Genomic DNA, 21,102 nt, shown 5'->3' on the forward strand with positions numbered 1-21,102 from the left:
GCAACAGTAAATTGAGACCCCAACTGGGGTTAATCCGAGGGCCTTCAAAAGGGGGGCCCACGAGCCGCCAGTTGCCCATCCCTGATGTAAACATATAGATCAGTAACATCCTCCCTCTCTTTTTCTCTCACCCTCCCCTCGATCTCTCTCATCCATCTCCCATCTCTCTCCATCTTCCTTTTCCTTCTCTCCCTCTACCCCAGAGCTGACCGAAGCAGTCCAGAGGTTAATTACATTCCACAGTGTCAGCCTGTCAAACATTCACAGACCACCTGTGCTGTCATTACATCTGCAGGACTTTAATAACCCTAGCCTGAGAGAGAGCGAGAGGGTTAAAACAGAGAATCAAGACAGAGGGGGAGATGGCAGAGAAACAGACAGGTGTCTCAGTCAGGGGTGTACTGATTGCAGTCCATTTGCACTTTATGTGGTCTGAAACACTTTCCCTGCCCACATCATTTCCATGACTCCGACCGGTGTGTCCAGTTCTCCCTCCATCACAGCAACGCTCCTTTCCTCATGTCTCAAAAGGCTTCACTACTGGACAGGGACTAAAAACCAGAGCCGTCTGTCCGTAGCGTGGCGGACTCTCTAGCGCCCCGTCTGTGTGGTTGATAGTAGATCTGATTAAGGTATAAGTGGCATCAAGCAAGTTGTTGTTGTTGGTTCTAGGTTCTCTGAAGGTTCTACCACATGCTTATATGGCACTGAAGACTACAAAACAGAAGGTGGCAAAGTACAGAGTTTTCACTACTGAAGTACAGAAACAAAGGTTTTGTGCTCTACTCACCACGCTGAAGTCCAGGTTCTGCTCTATCCACTCTTGTCCGTCCTTGAACTCGTCGTGAAGTCCCATCATGTACAGGCTGTCTAAGGCGTCTACTATGGTGGCCCCCATCTGGGAATTACCTGGACAGAGGACATACACAGGGTTAGGGTCTCATGTAACAATAAATAATGCAACCAAAGGTCCTTATTACCATATATATCAGGGTTAGGGGTCAATTCCATTTAAATTCCAGTCAATTCAGGTAGAACAGTGAAATTCCAATTCTTATCAATAAGGAAAATGTAGAATTTCGATAATTTTCTGAATTGACTAGAATTTAAATGGAATTGACCCGAACCCCTTCCAGCATTGGGGAACATCCCGTGCTCCCCATGTCTACTTATATGGGCACAAGCACTGTTCATGACAAACTGTTGGCAGAGAGAAAATGTTGCAGTTTTAAAGCTAATTTTCTTGCCATTGTATACATTTTACCATATCTAATGTGTATTCATGTGATATTTGAGTGACTCCAACATTACAACAAATTCTATGGGCAAAAGAACCTAGCTATAAAACATTATGACGTTCTAAATAGTTCTAAGGTATGCAATGACTGACATGACAAGAGAAACTCATGATGCACTACCCAATTTCCAAAATTGCCCCTTGTGCATTCTACTACAACAACTTTCAAGAGTACAGGGGCGCGCCCCACAGTTTGGGAAGCACTGTATTAGGGTGTGGTGCCTGGCCTTAAATGATAACATAGAAATGTTTTAAAAAGTGGCGCAGCGCCCCTCTTACATTCTTTGGGGAGAACTCCTGCGCCAATAATTTTTCCTTGTCAGGTCACTTGGTCAGGGAACACTCCTGGTTTGTTGTATAATGTCCCCCTTAGAGTAGGAGGTGTTGTCCCCCTAAAAGTAGGTGTTGACCCCCTAAAAGTAGGAGGTGCTGTGCCACTACAGCGGGCGTGACTTTAGATGGAGATCCCATTTTAGCATGGACATTAAGGAGCGATCAGCCAATGATCAGAGTATCGCCTTCTTCAAATTGGGTTGCCTATGGTTTATAAATCTCTAGGAAGCACCATGACTTTACAATTACCACTACGACCCACCTACCCCTGTCACTGAGAAGGCTGAATGAGTGAGAGGGAGAGCAGAGCAGCCCTCTCCTCTCTGGAGTCTAGGGTAATCACTAGCTCACCTTCAATGGAGAGAGCGAGAGAGACGCCATTACGGCTAGCAGGGATCTTCATTAAAACACGACTGACAGCCAAACCACTCACACTCCTCCCCTCCCTCAATGTGACCACAGGCCAAGGGAGTGATGCAGTCTGCCCAGGGTGGTGAGTGTGGGTCATTATAATTCACTTTAACTAACAGCAAAGCTCTATCACTGTAGTTCTGTTTAATACCGCTGAAGCGGCCTTAGTTTAATACTACATCTTAATACTGCAGCTCAGTTTGATGGTACAGCTGTAATACTGTTGCTCTTTTTGATACATTTCTAGTACTATACCTACATCTCTGCATGCATTTCACTGCAACAAGTATTTCACTGCACATTTAATACATTCTGTTAACTGTGTATGTTGCTTTGCTGGTGAACCCTAATGAGGAGAGAACCAGCCAGGCTGTAGTTCTGCTGGAGCTGCAGTGTTATCACTACTGACAGCAGTCCTAAATCACTCTAAAAATACACCCACCGGGCTGGCTGGCTGAGGCTGAGACTCTGGCCTGCCTGGGATCTGGACAGATTGGCCCTCCTGGAAGCAGAACAGACTCAATGCCCTTTCCCTCCCAATTTCGATCTTGTCTCATCGCTGCAACTCCCCAACGGTCTCGGGAGGCGAAGGTTGAGTCATGCGTCCCCAGAAACATGACCCGCCAAACCGCCATTCTTAACACCCGCCCGCTTATTAACCCAGAAGCCAGCTGCACCAATGTGTCGGAGGAAACACCATTTGCCTGACAACAGAGGTCAGCTTGCAGGCGCCCGGCCTGCCACAAGGAGGCACAGTGCCTTAGACACTGTGCCACTCGGGTGGTCCATCATTTGGTGTTTTTGTTGACGGTGGTGGAAAACGCTGTCACAGGCATCACTCAAGAATCTCCCAAAAGAGTTCAATTGGGTTGAGATCTGAGACGGCAATGATGTATGGTTTACATCTTTTTCATCTCAACATCTTAATCCATCTAATCCCTCCCTCCATCTGTCCTCCATGCCTCCCATCATCCCTCTGTACTTGTCACTTCATGAGTCTTATCAACATCCACTTACAACCTTTCAAATTGGGCCAATCATATCAAATGAAGCTGATTGGCATTTATACCTGGAAGTATTTAAAGATGCCAGACATTGTTAATCTGATACAAATTGTCCTGGATAAGGTTTATTTGGGGAATAATCATAACAGCTACTTTCTTCCTCCCTACCCTCTCCTCTGCCAATTTCATTGGGTGACAGATTTCCTAGCGCTCCAGTATAAATCCACACATGGCACGGAACGTGATGTTTCATTATTCACTCATTTTCTCAGTCTAATAAACTGCCGGGTGTGTGTGTGTGTGTATGTGTGTGTGAGGGGGGGAAATGGAGGGGGAGGGAGAGCTCCACTCAGACAGACCAGACCCTGGGCCCAGTGCAGAGGGAGTTTGAGGGAAAACCAGACAGCTACTGCGCTGAAGCTGAGACCGAGTCCATGCCAAAGCCTCCTCTCAGCCCCCTCTATCTAGCAATCTCTCCCACTCTGCTCTTTGACGCTCCCCTCTACACATTTTGCATTCTCCCTAACCCCTTCCTCTCACCTCTCTTGCATCCCTCCAACAGCTCACCCTCTCTGTTCCTCCTGAGTAAACAGCATGTGGGTCTGGCTTAATGATCAGTGTGGAGTAAGGGAAGCCAATCTCCTCATGGCCAACTCAGACCACGCTCTGCTCCTTCCGCCCACCACCAAATGACTGGCTCAGCACTGGAACATCTGCTGCTGCAGCATCTACAGTATAATAACAATATAATATGTCATTTAGCAGACACTTTTACCAAAAGCGACAGTCATGTGTGCATAAATTTGACATATGGGTGGTTCTGGGAATCGAACCCACTACCCTGGCGTTACAAGCGCTAAGCTCTACCACCTGAGCTACAAAGAACCATCTGTCAATTAGCCGGCTCCTATGAGCATCTCTGACTGGGCCTTTCACTGAGGACATGACCCTACATACACAGATTGACTGGGGGGTTTCTGTCGGCGCCACACCATCACCACCAAGACGCTGGCCAAGCCAGAGACAATTCAGGCTCCCTCCCACTAAGAACACAACTGGTTATATACTAATGACTGGATTAAAGCTGTAAGTCATATCTCTCTTCCCAAAGGGTTTGCTGTTAGCTCCACAGGACTACAACACCAAAGATTGTAAACAGAACACACTGGGTCTGTTAACAACACAGAGGGCTTGATCGGAGTCTTGCTTGCCACTGTGTTTGAGATGACATTCAGGATTTACAAAGTTTTTTTCCGATTGTCTATTATTTACTGTTAAGGTTAACTAGAGAGCCAAGATATCAACAATGACAAGAGGATGCCTGCTGGATGCCTCAAGCTGCAGTTACGACGCAACTTGCACGCAATTTTAGTTGCTTGGAACACAGTTCCTTCTCGATTGCACCCCGCCTGCAACTAATAAACTTGATTGCATCCAATTGAAACTTTTCAACTTTGTGTGACTAGTTGCAAGCAACAGCCAATCAAAACTAATGCTTTTGTCACATGATCCATTCAAAGATTTGGGAAGTTGTCATGTCAACAAAACAGCTGTCAGTGCTGTGGAAACCGTGTTCAAGGTGGACAGAAGAAACATTACCCAAACTAGCACTGTATAAAGAAATACTGGAATCAGGACTGGTACATGGTTTGGAAGTCAATGAATACAATTTTTGAAGTGAACCCAGACCTATCTCTCACCAGTTTAAACAAAAAAAAATTTCAACATGTGCTGCGCCAGCTAGCAAACTCGTTAGCTCATTGCTAGCTACACTATATATAGACACAAAAGTATATGGACACCCGTTCAAATTAGTGGATTAGGCTGTTTCAGCCACACCTGTTGCTGACAGGTATAAAACCGAGCACACAGACATACAATCTCCATAAATAAACATGGGCAGTGGAATGGCCTTACTGAAGAGCTCAGTGACTGTCAAAGTGGCACCGTCAGAGAATGCAACCTTTCCAATAAGTCAGTTTGTCAAATTTCTGCCCTGCTAAGGCTGCACCGGTCAACTGTAAGTGCTGTTATTGTGAAGTGTAACGTCTAGAATCAGCAATAGCTAAGCCGCGAAGTGGTAGGCCACACAAGCTCACAGAACGGGACCGCCGAGTGCTGAAGCACGTAGCATGTAAAATCGTCTGTCCTCAGTTGCAACACTCACTACAGAGTTCCAAACTGCCTCTGGAAGCAACGTCAGCACAAGAGCTGTTCGTTGGGAGCTTCATGAAATTGGGTTTTCATGGCCGAGTAGCCGCACACAAGCCTAGGCCCTTTAGTTCCAGTGAAGGGAAATCTTAACGCTATAGCATACAATGACATTCTAGATGATTCTGTGCTTCCAACTTTGTGGCAACAGTTTGGGGAAGGCCCTTTCTTGTTTCAGCATAACAATGACCCCGTACAAAGCGAGGTCCATACAGAATTAGTTTGTCGAGATCGGTGTGGAAGAACTTGACTGGCTTGCACAGAACCCTGACCTCAACCCCATTGAATACCTTTGGGATGAATTGGAACACCTACTGCAAGCCTTTCAATAGCCCAACATCAGTGCCCGACCTCACTAATGCTTGGGGCTGAATGGAAGCAAGTCCCGCCAGCAATATTCCAACATCTAGTGGAAAGCCTTCCCAGAAGAGTGGAGGCTGTTATAGCAGCAAAGGGGAGGACCAACTCCATATTAATGCCCATGATTTTGGAATAAGATGTTCGACGAGCAAGTGTCCACATACACTTCATGACTAAAAGTATCTAGCGAGCTTGATCAAAGTGTTGCCAATTTCATTTTGTCTAGCTAGCTAAATTGTACAGCCAGCATTTTGTCTAAATCAATAATTTGTGAAATCACGATGTAATGCAGCAGATGACATGGCGTGAGTTTAGAATTGTCACACAATACCATAGAAGCAGCTTCAATTTGATTGGCTGTTGCATACAATTTTAATCGTGTTTGAGTTGCTTCATGTAACAGCAAAGCTGCTTTAGATCTCACTTGCAACCTGCAACTACAACAAAAATTGTGTGAATGTTGCTTTGTGTAACTCCAGCCTTAGGTCTGAGAACATTACATTGGAGATTACATGGGATAAGTAATCTGATAACTTCTTTCTTGCCAAAAGTTCTTCTTGCATTCTCCCATTTGATATTTTTAAAAGAGGAAGAACTAGAACATGACTAATGTGCATGACTATTGCAGAGATCATATGGGCTTTGAACCGCTAACCAAGGGAACAAACTGCCTTCTGGCTGTTTTTTTGTGTACTCCATCTCTCTACAGAAGACTATGTTATATCCAATGTGTTATTTTAAGTGTACCAGGCCCCTCACAGATTAACATATCTTGTGTAAACTTTCAACAAATTACTTCTATGGCTGAAGGGCAAGAGCAGCAACGTTTCTTGAAAGTTGGAATACACAAAGTCATCCGACAAGAACTGTGTGTGGAGACTTCTGTGCATTCGGTACAGCAGCATAGCTGAAGAAAACAAAGGTCTACCAGATCCTTCAAACACCAGCGGTATGCAGGTACTTTAGGCAGTGTAAACGAATCACACAATCGGAGTACACCAATCCATCTGTGTCAAAAATGGAGATCAAGGAGTTTGAGAAGGGGAAACCAGGGTAAATCTCTAGTGTGCTTTATCAAATAGCCGTACCAGGGACTGTTGGACATAATATACAGGTAACTGCAAAAAATAAAGGAAACACCAACATAAAAAGTGTCTTAATAAGGTGTTTGGCCACCACGAGCCAAAAGATTATACAAGTGTCTGGAACTCTATTGGAGGGATGCGACACCATTCTTCAACAAGAAATTCCATAATTGTGTTTTTTTGTTGGTGGTGTAAAAGGCACCGCTCCAAAACCTCCCACAAGTGTTCAATTGAGTTGAGATCTGAGACAGCCATGACGTATGGTTTAAATCGTTTTCATGCACATCAAATCCTTTGGTGACCCCTCATGCCCTCTGGATGGGGGCATAGCCATGGTAGCCAAAATAATGGGCACCCGGTCCTGCCCTAAGCCTGAGGGGATGTTAATTACTTAGGAATAGCTCAGGAACTACACCTGTGTGGAAGCATCTGTTTATAAGATACTTTGTATACCTCATTCAAGTGTTTCCTTTATTTTGGCAGTTATCTGTATTCTACAGCTATTTTAGGTCTGTTGCTGTTTATTAGTAACGAGTACAATGAACTCTTCAGCGATTTTTTTTGTCATGTTTTGACATAGACTAATCCATTCACTGAAGCAGGAAGACTAGGCCTGTACTTTGAGTTGGCAATACTTCTTATACATCCATGTAGGGCTGTAGGCACCAAAACTCCAGACACAGTAAGATGGGAAAAGGATTTCTGACACGCTTTTATCTTTCCTTTTTTTCAGATTAACCTAGTACTTATACGCACTGGGGTTAACCCTGAACTCAATGAAGTGTGTGGGCTGAGATTCTTGATTTAAATGACGTGTGTGCACGTGTGTGTGTGTGTGAGAGAATGGAAGTGTGCATGTGCGCAGCTGCTGACAGACTTTTCACACCCGGAGAACATCCATTCTCACATCCAGTCTCTCAGCGTAGGCTTCTAGCCTGGGTGATAACTAAACCTGCAGAAGATGCAACCACTCAGAATTCAGGAGAACATTTATCTCCAACCTACCAACATTCCTTTCATTACAAAGGAGAGGTGCTCCCCCTTCCTAACTCGGTTGGCGCCTGCCTAAAACAGCTAGGCTTTTTGATTTCTATGGTGAAATTTTGAGCTCGTCTCTTCTCAATGTCTCCATCTTTCCATATTTCTCTCTCCTCCATCTCTCCCTCTCAATCTTCCGCTCCCTTCCATGGCCCATCTCCAGAGGGACTGTGTGATGAGGCTGTGGGCTGTGTGCTGTGGGACCTGCCAGTCACTATATACGGCCTGATGAATATTTACTGAGCTATAGCACTTTGATGAAATTCTGGAGCAGTGAATGTGAGCGAGGCCTCGTTTTAGGGACACCTACACTGTGGTGAGCAGCAGATGTTCTTCCTTCCTCCTCCCAATGGTCTCACTCTGCATGATGGGTCTTCTCAACGTGACGTCCTGTACCATTATTAAGCGTTCCCCCTTCCAGTCATTAGTACAAATATTTATAGAAGATGTTAACGACCCCAGAGCTGCAGAGTTGAGGGCCCATTCAATAGCGTTACTCCGAACAGTTTCTCTTGTCATAAATATGATGTTTTGTCAAACAAAAGGGGGAGCTCATTTTGTGCTCCTTTTTAGGCTGTCATTAAAGTGGATTGTTCAAAAGAGTTTTAACTTTCTCCTTATCCCTTTTTCCTCGTGTTTGAGGGGTTTTACGCATTCCGAACAGACTCAGAAGAGGGAAACTGTTTGCTTTCCTGCCTGCCGTCCAATTTGGCACCAGCCTGCCTGTTAAAAGTTGAATCAGAGTGTAACGCTGGGAATATGGGTAAAGGGGAGAGTTGGAGCAGCTGAGAGGGAAATGTGACATCATCCTGTTGGGAGGGACCCGGAGCTAGCTTCAGTCTCTGCAATTGTTCCCTAGCCCCTATATAGTGTACTACTTTTGACCAGAGCCCATTGGGCAAACCAGTAGTGCGCTATATAGGGACTAGTGGGCCAGTTTGGACACAGTCTCTCATCTCACCGGGTCTCTAACGCTGCTAGCAGGTCCAGGCCAACCTCAACTTCAGCACTGAGAGAAATAAATAAATACTATAAAGCAACTGGTTATTAAATCAGGGAGACATGCAACAATTCCTCCCTAAACATCCTCTCTGAGGGCCAGGAGGATTTAGACTACACCAAGGATAGAGCCCATGTAACACACACCCCTAGAAACACACTGTACGGTACAGAACATACGTGCCAAACAGAGAGGTGTTTACTACTGGCACAGTACTCACTACTGTGCACTGCTGCACTAATGCATATGGATTGATAAGAAATATCACAAACACAAATATGCAAACAAACAAACACTGGAGACTAGAGATGTTGTGCTGGCTTATTGGAGGTGTTCGCTCATTTCAGAGTGTCTGGTATTGACTGGGGAGTTTCTCAGCACTTAGAGAAAACGAGATAACCTGACTCACCAGGCTGAGCCTCATCTCTCCTTACTCATCTCTCCATCTTTCTTTCTCCCACACTCCCTCAAGCTGAAATCAGTGTCTCTGGCCCCTCCAGCTGTCATTATAAAGTCATCACCACCACATCATCCCTCCCCACTCAGGATTCATCCACTACCACAGTTAAAGCATCCATCCCAGTGATTCCACAGCACAGCCGTCCTGGGAAGCTTTAAGACTAACGTTGCCACTGCTGTATCATTTCCCACAAGAGCAGCGACAAGCTCCCTCGCTCTCTCACCAACATGGTCGTCCAACAAGGAAATGACTGTTCATTAAGAGGATATTAGCCACCCGGGGAGCACAGTTCGACAACCAGCAGAAGAGTATGTGTGTAATTGGAGATGTTATCAGAGCTCCGACAGGGGGGCTAATGGGAATATTATAATGAGCTTATAAATATTGAGGAGAGATGAGAATATAACCCTGGGGGAGGGACTTAGTCTCGTCAATCCCACATCCCCCGAGGTGTGATTGGAGGAATCCATCTCTGTCATAATAGAGCTCCTCAGCTTATAGTCCTAAAAACCAGAAATTAGTTACCTCTGGTTCATTCAGCCATTCATATGGGGGAAAGAATGGGGTTTTGGGATAAACGCCGAAAATAAGGTCTGAGGTACACAGGCTTAGGCGACCTTACATATTTTGTTCAATGAGATAAAATGCTTTAAAATTCACAAAAAGTGAAATTAGCTGATGAAGGTTGTGTTTACCACAGACCTTTTTGGCATTAATTTAAATACAGATACATTTATTTCCCCATTGGCTTTGAATGAGCCATTGCGTAGTTAATGCCTACAAAAACACTGCTTTCTATAGCTGCTCATGTTTAGAGCCACTGAAGGAATCATTTAGAACGCCAAAGTGGTATTACATCCTGTTGCTCTGTGATCCCTCCCACAACCATCCTTGCTTTGGACCTAACTGGAGTGCATTATTTTCTCAGGTTGCTTCTTATGAACCCTCCCTGTGTATTTTCAAAAGGTGTTCCATACATTACCACTTGTGAATTCTACTCTGATCTTGTCACCAGTGAACACAAACTGACATGCACACCTCCCTCTCCTCCAGCCTCATTTCGCTGCATATTCCCTGCACATTGCTCTCTCCTCATCTTCCCCTTCATGTTTCTCTCCATCTCCCCTCAACTCCTTTAACTCAGCACCTCCCTCTTCTCTATCCCTCTTTTTCTCTCCTCACCCTACCCTCTGGACAGAGATGGTATGTGTATTCTCTCAGTGAGTCTCAGACATCTGGGTTCTGAATGATCCTATTTGGTTCTTCATCCCATTACCAGACATCCACTGCTAGGTTTCTCCACATCTCCTCTCCTCTGCTCAACGTGCGTTAATCAGAACTCTCCCACGGGCGCGTTGCCATGGCGCCATTTCACAGCCCTTCCCAGAATGCTCCAATGTGCTATTCTGCCCTGGGAAACGACCATATGAAGACATGACCTACATGTAAAAAACAACCAACTGACTAACTAACTAACGGCCTGCAAACTGAAGGAGGAAGAGGAGCTGTGGACCACGGGATGGCTCCAAATGTATGATCCTATCTAATAAATCTGTAATAACAACTAATCTTATTACCTAATCAATTAATTCCCCCTACAGGACTGTTGAGTGGAAAGCAAAGTGCTAACAGCTAGGCTAGCAGGTTTGTAGTGTATTACAGAGAAACAACACAGATAAGGGACGACACAGATAATCCATTACATTGACCAGATACTTCAACCATTCCTTTAAAAAATGGAAGGCAGTCGGGAAGAGGCAAGATCCGGTGGGACCATTCTAGGCAATGAGAGGGCAGAAACGAGTGTAATAGCGGGCACAACTCCAACATAAAAAGTGTTTATTTTAAAACTTGCTGGGATGTCACGTGACCTATTTATATCAGTGCACTCGTAAGCATTACGAAACTTATTTTTGAGCAAATAAGCCATCCGATTTTTTTGTTAATCAAATTTGACACTTGCTCATTAACCTCCATACAAAAATTCCTTGCTTGGTGAGCGAAAAAAAGAAAAAAAAAAACACAACCTGCTGGAGAAGACAGATTTTGGGCCCAGTTATTCCTCTCGCTTCGCCTCTGCCTCTCTGGGGAAGACCAGGCGTCCAAACAAACCTGAACTCAGCTGCCCCTTTAATCGCTATGGCAACTGCTCTCTGAGCTGAGCAGAGTAGGGAGCCAGAGGGTGGGGCTGGAGGGAGAGATCCTTTCTGGAAGACAACCTGGATTCTACTGTGTGAGGGTAATACAAAGTGAGCCCTGCTATGCTGTCTGGGGTTGTAGGAAGGACAGGCAGGTGTCCATATCATGTCTCATTTCTCATCCTATCCCACAATTCAGCAGGCCTTTAGACAGTGCATACCAAGAGTACCGTTCTTTGTGACGTCACTATGCATCAGCCTATTTGTAAAGGGAAGTGAAATAAGAGCGAAGGGAGGGAGCAACTTATTGGAATGAGATCCAGCCCTGGTTGCATAATATCCTCAGGAGTGGGATCTCCTGGGCTTGGTCATAGAACCATCAACATCCAGGCAATGCAAGCAGACAAGCTTTTACAAAAACACTGCATAAGGACTGCATAGATGAGCTAGGAGATCCTAAGTGCACTGAAAACACTCCCAATCCAATTTAAACACTCCCAGTCAAATGTCTCCATAAACGTTACTTTATTAAAAAAATATAATTCTTTATCCGACCACATCAATGCCGTTAATGTTGATAAACCTGAGGTGGTTATTACATTGTGTGTATTACCTGCCTAGCCTGGCCCTGCTGTGGGACTGCTTGGCCAGTGGTGTGGCTTTCAGTTCAGTTTACAGTGCGGATCAATGTAACCCGACCCTGTGCTCCCCAGAGAGCAGTTTCCTGTAAACACCAGAGAGTCCGTCAGTGTGTTTAAAGATCAGAGCCTTGTCAGTCTGCTCTCCACCCTTCCACAGTAAACAGAACGACCTTCTTTCGCCACTCTGCTCTCTGTGACCGATGGATGACCACAATTACAGGTCAAACGCTTTCCAACCGAATCCATGCTCAGGTCGATGGGACTGACAGACTATGATCCCGTTATGTGAGTGGGCCAGACAGTGAGGGATGACACTGCTGCTAAAAGAAGTCAGTTAACCACCCACAAGTAGGTTAAACCACATCATCCACCACAAGGTAAGAACTATGCCAACAGAAAGACAATATACGGGACTGTCTAGGGCCGGTTTCCAAGACAAAGATGAATCATAGTATTGGACTAAAAACCATGTTCAAATTTAGTCTCTGAATAACCTTGTGTCCGGGAAACCTGCCAATACTGTCCTACTGAAGGCGTCCTGGTTGTGTGTCATAGGAACATAGTCCGAGGACAGCAGTTCTGCTGCAGGACTGCATCCCACGTTAGCATACAGTGCATTGAGAAAGTATTCAGACGCCTTGAGAGCAAAAAATAAATCAATTGAAATAAAAAAACACGTGGAATAAATCCACAATCCAAAAGTAACGATAACTTGGCTATATACACGGGTACCAGTATCGAGTTGACGTGCATGGGTACGAGGTCATTGTGTGTGTGTGTGTGTGTGTGTATGTATGTATATATATATGTATATGTATATATGTATATTCAGACCCCTCAACTTATTCCACATTTTGTTATGTTGCATCCTTATTCTAAAATCAATCAACACACAATAACTCATAATGACAAAGCAAAAACAGACTTACAATTGTAATTTATAAAAAATAAAATATATAATTTACTGGCCTCCCGGGTGGCGCAGTGGTTAAGGGTGCTGTACTGCAGCGCAAGCTGGGCCACCAGAGACTCTGGGAACGCACCCAGGCCGCGACCGGGAGGTCCGTGGGGCGACGCACAATTGGCCTAGCGTCGTCCGGGTTAGGGAGGGGTTGGCCGGTAAGGATATCCTTGTCTCATCGCGCACCAGCGACTCCTGTGGCGGGCCGGGCGCAGTGAGCGCTAACCAAGGTTGCTAGGTGCACAGTGTTTCCTCCGACACATTGGTGCATCTGGCTTCCGGGTTGGATGTGCGCTGTGTTAAGAAGCAGTGCTGCTTGGTTGGGTTGTGTATCGGAGGACGCATGACTTTCAACCTTCGTCTCTCCCGAGCCCGTACGGGAGTTGTAGCGATAAAACAATTGGATACCACGAAAAAGGGGAGAAAACGGGGTTATAAATAAATATAAATAAATAAATAAATAAATAAATATATATATATATATATATATATATATATATATATATATATATATATATATATATATACATACACACACATATATACACACACACACACACAGCTCAAAAAAAAAAAGGGAACACTAAAATAACACATCCTAGATCTGAATGAATGAAATATTCGTATTAAATACTTTTTTCTTTACATATTTGAATGTGCTGACAACAAAATCACACAAAAATGATCAATGGAAATCAAAAGGTCTGGATTTGGAGTCACACTACAGGCTGATCCAACTTTGATGTAATGTCCTTAAAACAAGTCAAAATGAGGCTCAGTAGTGTGTGTGGCCTCCACGTGCCTGTATGACCTCCCTACAACACCTGGGCATGCTCCTGATGAGGTGGCGGATGGTCTCCTGAGGGATCTCCTCCCAGACCTGGACTAAAGCATCCGCCAACTCCTGGACAGTCTGTGTTGCAACGTGGCGTTGGTGGATGGAGCAAGACATGATGTCCCAGATGTGCTCAATTGGATTCAGGTCTGGGGAACGGGCGGGCCAGTCCATAGCATCAATGCCTTCCTCTTGCAGGAACTGCTGACACACGCCAGCCACATGCTGACACACGCCAGCCTCTAGCATTGTCTTTCATTAGGAGGAACCCAGGGCCAACCGCACCAGCATTTGGTCTCACAAGGGGTCTCATCTCGGTACCAAATGGCAGTCAGGCTACCTCTGGCGAGCACATGGAGAGCTGTGCGGCCCCCCAAAGAAATGCCACCCCACACCATGACTGACCCACCGCCAAACCGGTCATGCTGGAGGATGTTGCATGCAGCAGAACGTTCTCCACGGCGTCTCCAGACTGTCAGATGTGCTCAGTGTGAACCTGCTTTCATCTGTGAAGAGCACAGGGTGCCAGTGGCGAATTTGCCAACCTTGGTGTTCTCTGGCAAATGCCAAACGTCCTGCACGGTGTTGGGCTGTAAGCACAACACCCACCTGTGGACGTCGGGCCCTCATACCACCCTCATGAAGTCTGTTTCTGACCGTTTGAGCAGACACATGCCCATTTGTGGCCTGCTGGAGATCATTTTGCAGGGCTCAGGTAGCGGTCCTGCTGCTGGGTTGTTTCCCTCCTACGGCCTCCTCCACGTCTCCTGATGTACTGGCCTGTCTCCTGGTAGCGCCTCCATGCTCTGGACACTACACTGACAGACACAGCAAACCTTCTTGCCACATCTCACATTGATGTGCCATCCTGAATGAGCTGCACTACCTGAGCCACTTGTGTGGGTTGTAGACTCCGTCTCATGCTACCACTAGAGTGAAAGCACCGCCATCATTCAAAAGTGACCAAAACATCAGCCAGGAAGCTGATGAAGAAGTGAGAAGTGGTCTGTGGTCCCCCCTGCAGAACCACTCCTTTATTGGGGGTGTCTTGCTAAATGCCTATAATTTCCACCTGTTGTCTATTCCATTTGCACAACAGCATGTAAAATGTATTGTCAATCAGTGTTGCTTCCTAAGTGGACAGTTTGATTCCACAGAAGTGTGATTGACTTGGAGTTACATTGTGTTGTTTAAGTGTTCCCTTTATTTTTTTGAGCAGTGTATATATAATTGACTTTGGTATTCAGACCCTTTACTCAGTACTTAACAAAAAAGTTAAATACAACCTTTATTTAACTAGGCAGGTCAGTAAAGAACAAATTCTTATTTACAATGTCCTACCTGGACAACGCTGGGCCAATTGTGAACTCCCAATCACGGCCGATGTGATACAACCTGGAATGAAACCAGGGACTGTAGAGATGCCTCTTGCACTGAGATGCAGTGCCTGAGACCACTGCTCCACTTGGGAGCACTCAGGAAGCACTTTTGGCAGCAATTACAACCTAGAGTCTGCTTGGATATGACGCTACAATCTTGGCACACCTGTAGTTTGTCCCATTCTTCTCGGCAGATAGCTCAAGCTCTGTCAGCATGGTTGGGGAGAGTTGCTGCACAGCTATTTTTAGGTCACTCCAGAGATGTTTGATCTGGTTCAAGGTGAACCTTCGCCCCAGTCTGAGGTCCTGAGCAGGTTTTCATCAAGGATATCGGTACTTTTGTCCGTTCATCTTTACCTTGATCCTGACTAGTTTCCCAGTCCCTGCTGCTGAAAAACAACCCCACAGCATGATGCTGCCACCACCACCATGCTTCACCGTAGGGATGCTGCCAGGTTTCCTCCAGACGTGACACTTGGGATGCAGGCCAAAGAGTTCAATCTTGGTTTCATCAGACCAGAGAATCTTAGGTGCCTTTTGGCAAAATCCAAGCGGGCTGTCATGCGCCTTTTACTGAGGAGTGGCTTCCTTCTGACCACTACCATGAAGGCCTAATTTGGTGGAGTATTGCAGAGATGGTTGTCGTTCTGGAAGGTTCATCCATCTCCACAGAGGAACTCTGGAGCTCTGTCAGAGTGACCATCGGGTTCTTGGTCACCTCCCTGACCAAGTCCCTTCTCCCCCGATTGCGCAGTTTGGCTGGGCGGACAGCTCTATTAAGAAGTGGTTCCGAACTTCGTCCATTTAAGAATGGAGGCCACAGTGTTCTTGGGGACATTAAATTCTGAAGACATTTGTTGGTACCCTTCCCCAGATCTGTGACTCGACACAATCCTATCAAAGCTCTCCGGATAATTCATTCGAAGTCATAGCTTGGTTTTTAAATTGACATGCACTGTCAACTGTGGGACTTTATATAGACAAGTGTGCGCCTTTCCAAATCATGTCCAATCAATTGAATTTACCACAGGTGGAGTCAAATCAAGTTGTAAAAACATCAAGGATGATCAATGTAAACAGGATGCACACCTGAGCTCAATTTCGAGTCTCATAGCAAAGGGTCTGAGTACTTATGTAAATAAGGTATATATTTTATTTTTAATACCCGTTTTCGCTTTCTCATTATGTTGTATTGTGTGTAGATTGATGAGGCCCTAAAAAATGTCAGACTCCAGCCACCCAAGTAATAGAATATAGAAAGGGGGGACACAGAGTGGTCATAATAGTTTGTAGGTCAAACCATTCGGACGTCACAGATGTTTGTGATGTTTGTCTCATGGTCTGACAAACATGGTCTGACAAACACCACTCTAGCTCTGCCACCTTGCACTGCAGATGCAGAAGTGCGACAGCGGTGGATTGAGACACATCCAATGCAAAAAAACAGCTCTAGATTAAACTGATTAAAAAAATTAAAAAAATTAAGACTTTTGTAGTATGTTAGTTAGGTTCACGCAACGGTGCGTTAATCAACTCTAGGGGATTAATACACCAATGGTAACATATTCTTTTATCTAATTTAAATAAGTACCGCCTTGTTACCAACATCGGAGAAGGTGTATTTGCAGAGGGCAGTGGTTTATAGCTACTCTACTGGTGCCAAGATTTTACCGTAGGGTGTCAGCAAATATAATTACAAGTTTACCTAATTAATCTATGGCAAAAATACTTGTTTCCCCTTTCATCTGTGTCTGGTGTTAATTAGTTACTGTCTAGCTAGGCCCTCAGCTAGCATGGAACAAAGGCGGGGGGGCATTGAAATCTGACGCAGTTGTCAAGTCAACATCTGTCAGTGCTGCATTGAACTGCATCACAAGAGACATGCCAAACGGGACATTTATTAAAATTATTTAATATCATTGATGCAATTTCAATGCTGTTAGAGTTGCTTTGTGAATCACCAAATTTCATTTAGATGATTTTACTGCAGCACTGCATCCAAGTTGCTTAACATAGTCATTCGAAAGAGCTGTCAGTCCAGGCGACTCAGCCAATCTTTTCAAACTTGCTGGTAGTTAGCCATGAGAGAAAAAGTAGTTTTCAGAACGACTGTTCAGGGTCTTTAACCCATAGCTACCCAGACTAATTATTTAGCAGTCTCATGGCTTGGGGGATAGAAGCTGTTCAGGGTCCTGTTGGTTCCAGACTTGGTGCATCAGTACTACGTGCCGTGCGGCAGAAGAGCAAACAGTTATGACTTGGGTGGCTGGAGTGACCATTTTTAGGGCCTTCCTCTGACACCGCATACTATAGAGGTCCTGGATGGCAGAGAGCTCAACTCCAGTGATGTACTGGGCTGTACACACTGCCCTCTGTAGCACCTTGCGGTCGGATGCAAGCAGGATCCAGTTGCAGAGGAAGGTGTTTAGTCCCAGGATCATTAGCTTAGTGATGAGCTTTGAGGGCACTATGGTGTTGAACGCTGAGGTATAGTCACAGCATTCTCACATAGGTGTTCCTCTTGTTCAGGTTGGAGAGGACAGTGTGGAGTGCAATAGAGGTTGCATCATCTGTGGACCTGTTGGGGCGGTATACGAATTGGAGTGGTTCCAGGGTGTCTACGATGGTGTTGATGTGAGCCATGACCAGTATTTCAAAGCATTTCATGGCTACAGATGTGAGTGCTATGGGGAGATTGTGATTTAGACAGGTTACCTTGTTGTTCTTTGTCACAGGGAATATGGTGGTCTGCTTGAAACATGTAGGTATTACAGACTGGGTCAGGGAAAGGTTGAAAATGTCAGTGAAGACACCTGCCAGCTGGTCAGTGTATGCTTTGAGTATTCGTCATGGTCATCAATGTTTCAGAGGGGTTGGGTTAACTTGTTGACGCTACCCATCCCGGTAGCGGGATAATTGTCATCAGCAACCGCTGAATAGCATAGCGCCACAGTCAAATAATATTACAAAAAAAATATTCATGAAATCACAAGTGCAATATTGCAAAACACAGTTTAGCCTTTTGTTAATCCACCTGTCGTCTCAGATTTTTAAATAATGCTTTACAGAGAAAGCAATCCAAGCGTTTGTGTAAGTTTATCGATAGCACATTAACAAATGTTCCTTTTGTTCCATAAATATTATTTTTATACCCAAAATACCTCCGTTTGTTTGTCGCATTATGTTCAGAAATCCACAGGAAAGAGCGGTCACGACAACACAGACGTATATTCCAAATAGTATCCATAATGTCCACAGAAACATGTCAAGCGTTTTTTTATAATCAATCCTCAGGTTGTTTTTAAAATATATATTCGATAATATATCAACCGGGTGTGTAGGTTATTCAATAACAGCGGGAGAAGCAATGGCCGCTTTACTCAGTTGCGCAAAACTCACTCAGAGCCCCCACCTATCCACTTTCGCAATGTGATCTTTCACACTCATTTTTCAAAATAAAATCCTGAAACTATGTCAAAAGACTGTTGACACCTTAGGGAAGCCATAGAAAAAGAAATCTGGTTGATATCCCTTCAAATGGAGGATAGGCATGCATAGGAACAGAGGTTTCAAAATAAGAGGCACTTCCTGATTGGATTTTCCTCAGGCTTTCGCCTGCAATATCAGTTCTGTTATACTCAGACAATATTTTTACAGTTTTGGAAACTTTAGAGTGTTTTCTATCCTAATCTGACAATTATATGCATATTCTAGTTTCAGGAGCTGAGAAATAGGCAGTTTCAAATGGGTACGTTTTTTAGCCAAAAACAAAAATACTGCCCCCTACACGCAAAAGGTTAAACAAGGAAGGCACATTTCAGTTGTACAACTGACTAGGTATCTCCCTTTGCCATCTGTCCCTGCGGTCTTGTTGCCTGTTACCCTGTTTAAAGGTCTTACTCACATCGGCTATGGAGTGCGAGATCACAGTCTGGAACAGCTGCTTCTCTCATGCATGGTTCAGTGTTGCTTGCCTCAAAGCGAGCATAGAAGGAATTTCACAGGAATTTAGAGAACCAGGAGACAGACCACAGTACTGCAGCTCATCTACCATTTAACAGAAACTCATCAAATACCACAAGAGCTTATAAACAATTTGATCCACTGAATATTAAAACTTTCCACACAGAACACGCATGAGTGCGCTCACACATACATACACAGACAGTACACACGCAAAAACATGAGCCGCAGTTGTCTGACCTGCTTTACCGCAGTAGGTAGCTGCAGAGCTGAACAGTAACAGCAGCAACAACCCTGGCAGAAACTGGTGGAGTGAGAAACTGGGTTTGGTGGGACCCACTGGTCATGGATGATGCATCCAAACACCAGAGTATAAGGACAGGAAATGTGAATGTGTGTGTGTGTGTACTGTACGTGTAGTAGTGAATGACACTTACCAAAGATATTGGTGGAATGTCCTTTCTTGGCGAGAGGTTTCAGCTCGTTGTGTCCCCATCCGTACTGTCTGTAGCTGTCCCACGCATGCTTCATCATCTACAACATACACACGAGCAGCCTGGTTTAGACAAAACATCTGGTACACAATGAGCTGGTACACAAAAACAGTAACATCTTGAACTATGGAGTGGAGTTAATACCACCAGTGGAAGAGACCATTCCAACAGGCTTATCACAGTCAAATAAATGACTCATAATAGAACAAAAAACAGAGATTAGCATGCACACACACAATCCTTTATCTTTTTTTCACCATCATTGCAGCCTTGCCAGGAGAGAGGGCGGCACAATACCTAGCCCTCTGTTCTGGGCAATGATGCTACTAATAGAGACATCCCTGTGCCCCTTCAGCCAGCCCCTGGTGTGGCCTTAACCCTGTCTGTTCTGTCACTCGGTTGCTAGGTCACTACCCAGCAGCTCCCTCACCACAAGGCTGGGTGGACAGGACACGACAGTGTGAGTGTGTGTGCATGTGTGTGCATGTGTGTTTATGCGTGCCGTGTAACTCCTCTTCAGACATTGTTAAATTGTAGCCGTGGGGCTACTTCACTCTCAAAGCTTTGTTTTCCTTGGCTGTCTGGAGGCACTGACTAGACTTGGTGGATAAAAACACTGCTTTATTCTTAACATGGCCTTTAAAAGAGAAGCCGTAAGAGCTGGACTGAGAATAAACAGAGAATAAAGAGGGTGAGCAGGATAAGAGCGAAAGAGACAGAATCGTGAGACAAGTTGACATTGGAGACAGTGATGCTGACGCGAGATGCACATCCAAGGGAAACTGTGAGGACAACACTACTGACTGGCAGAGAGTCAGGCTTTCCCAAAGCTCTACTGCATTCTCACTACTTCCAATTTCCCTTTGTCTTATTAATCACCCTAGTCTGATGGGATCAGCTATCCCATAGGAGAGCATTTCGTCACCTGGTCCCTCTCTGTCTGCCGGTCATGGCAGCAGTCTAAAAACCAGGACAGCTTTTCCTCCTGTACCAGCCATAGCCAGCTCTCCTCTCCTCACAGCAAGACGAGGGCGAGGGAGGGAGCCAAGCCAATAAACCCGGGCGTTTTGTGTTCTTGGCTTGGTGACGTTCCATGACGCACGTCGTCTCCACATGCAAGAGAATAAATATAAATTACATTTACACACCAGGACAAAGCCACTTAACCATTGGCTCCCGACGACCAGGTAGATGTCCAATTGGCCGGTTTATCAAATAATGATTGGCCCATCTGTTGAGGAATATAGGACGTACAAAAACAGAATATTCAAATTCTACACTGATGGGACATTTCATGAACATGAAACTCACTTAAAAGCCTAAAATCCCAGTCATTAATTGACTGTCACTTCTGTAGTACGGAGTTGGATCTAAAATCCAATAGCACATATTGAATGTCAGGTTCACTGAAGACATACAGACACGGCTCCCTATTCCCTATATAGTGGATGAGCCCAGGTCAAAAGTAGTGCACCGTAAAGGGTGCCATTTA

General features: G+C 44.9%; 1 protein-coding gene across 5 annotated transcripts in view; it reads right to left on the bottom strand.

Annotated features, from left to right (window-relative positions):
- The window catches only part of LOC110520419 (mannosyl-oligosaccharide 1,2-alpha-mannosidase IB), a 109,993-nt gene that overhangs the window by 47,963 nt on the left and 40,928 nt on the right, over positions 1-21,102 (bottom strand). For all 5 annotated transcript variants that reach the window (XM_021597732.2, XM_021597729.2, XM_036974965.1 and 2 more), the window contains exons 5-6: positions 19,554-19,650; positions 791-909 (exon numbers count right to left, since the gene is read on the bottom strand). In XM_021597732.2, coding sequence (XP_021453407.2) covers positions 791-909; positions 19,554-19,650 — 216 coding nt within the window. The remainder of the gene's footprint in view (positions 1-790; positions 910-19,553; positions 19,651-21,102) is intronic.

Source organism: Oncorhynchus mykiss, chromosome 3, assembly GCF_013265735.2.
Source record: "Oncorhynchus mykiss isolate Arlee chromosome 3, USDA_OmykA_1.1, whole genome shotgun sequence".
Lineage (NCBI taxonomy): Eukaryota > Metazoa > Chordata > Actinopteri > Salmoniformes > Salmonidae > Oncorhynchus > Oncorhynchus mykiss.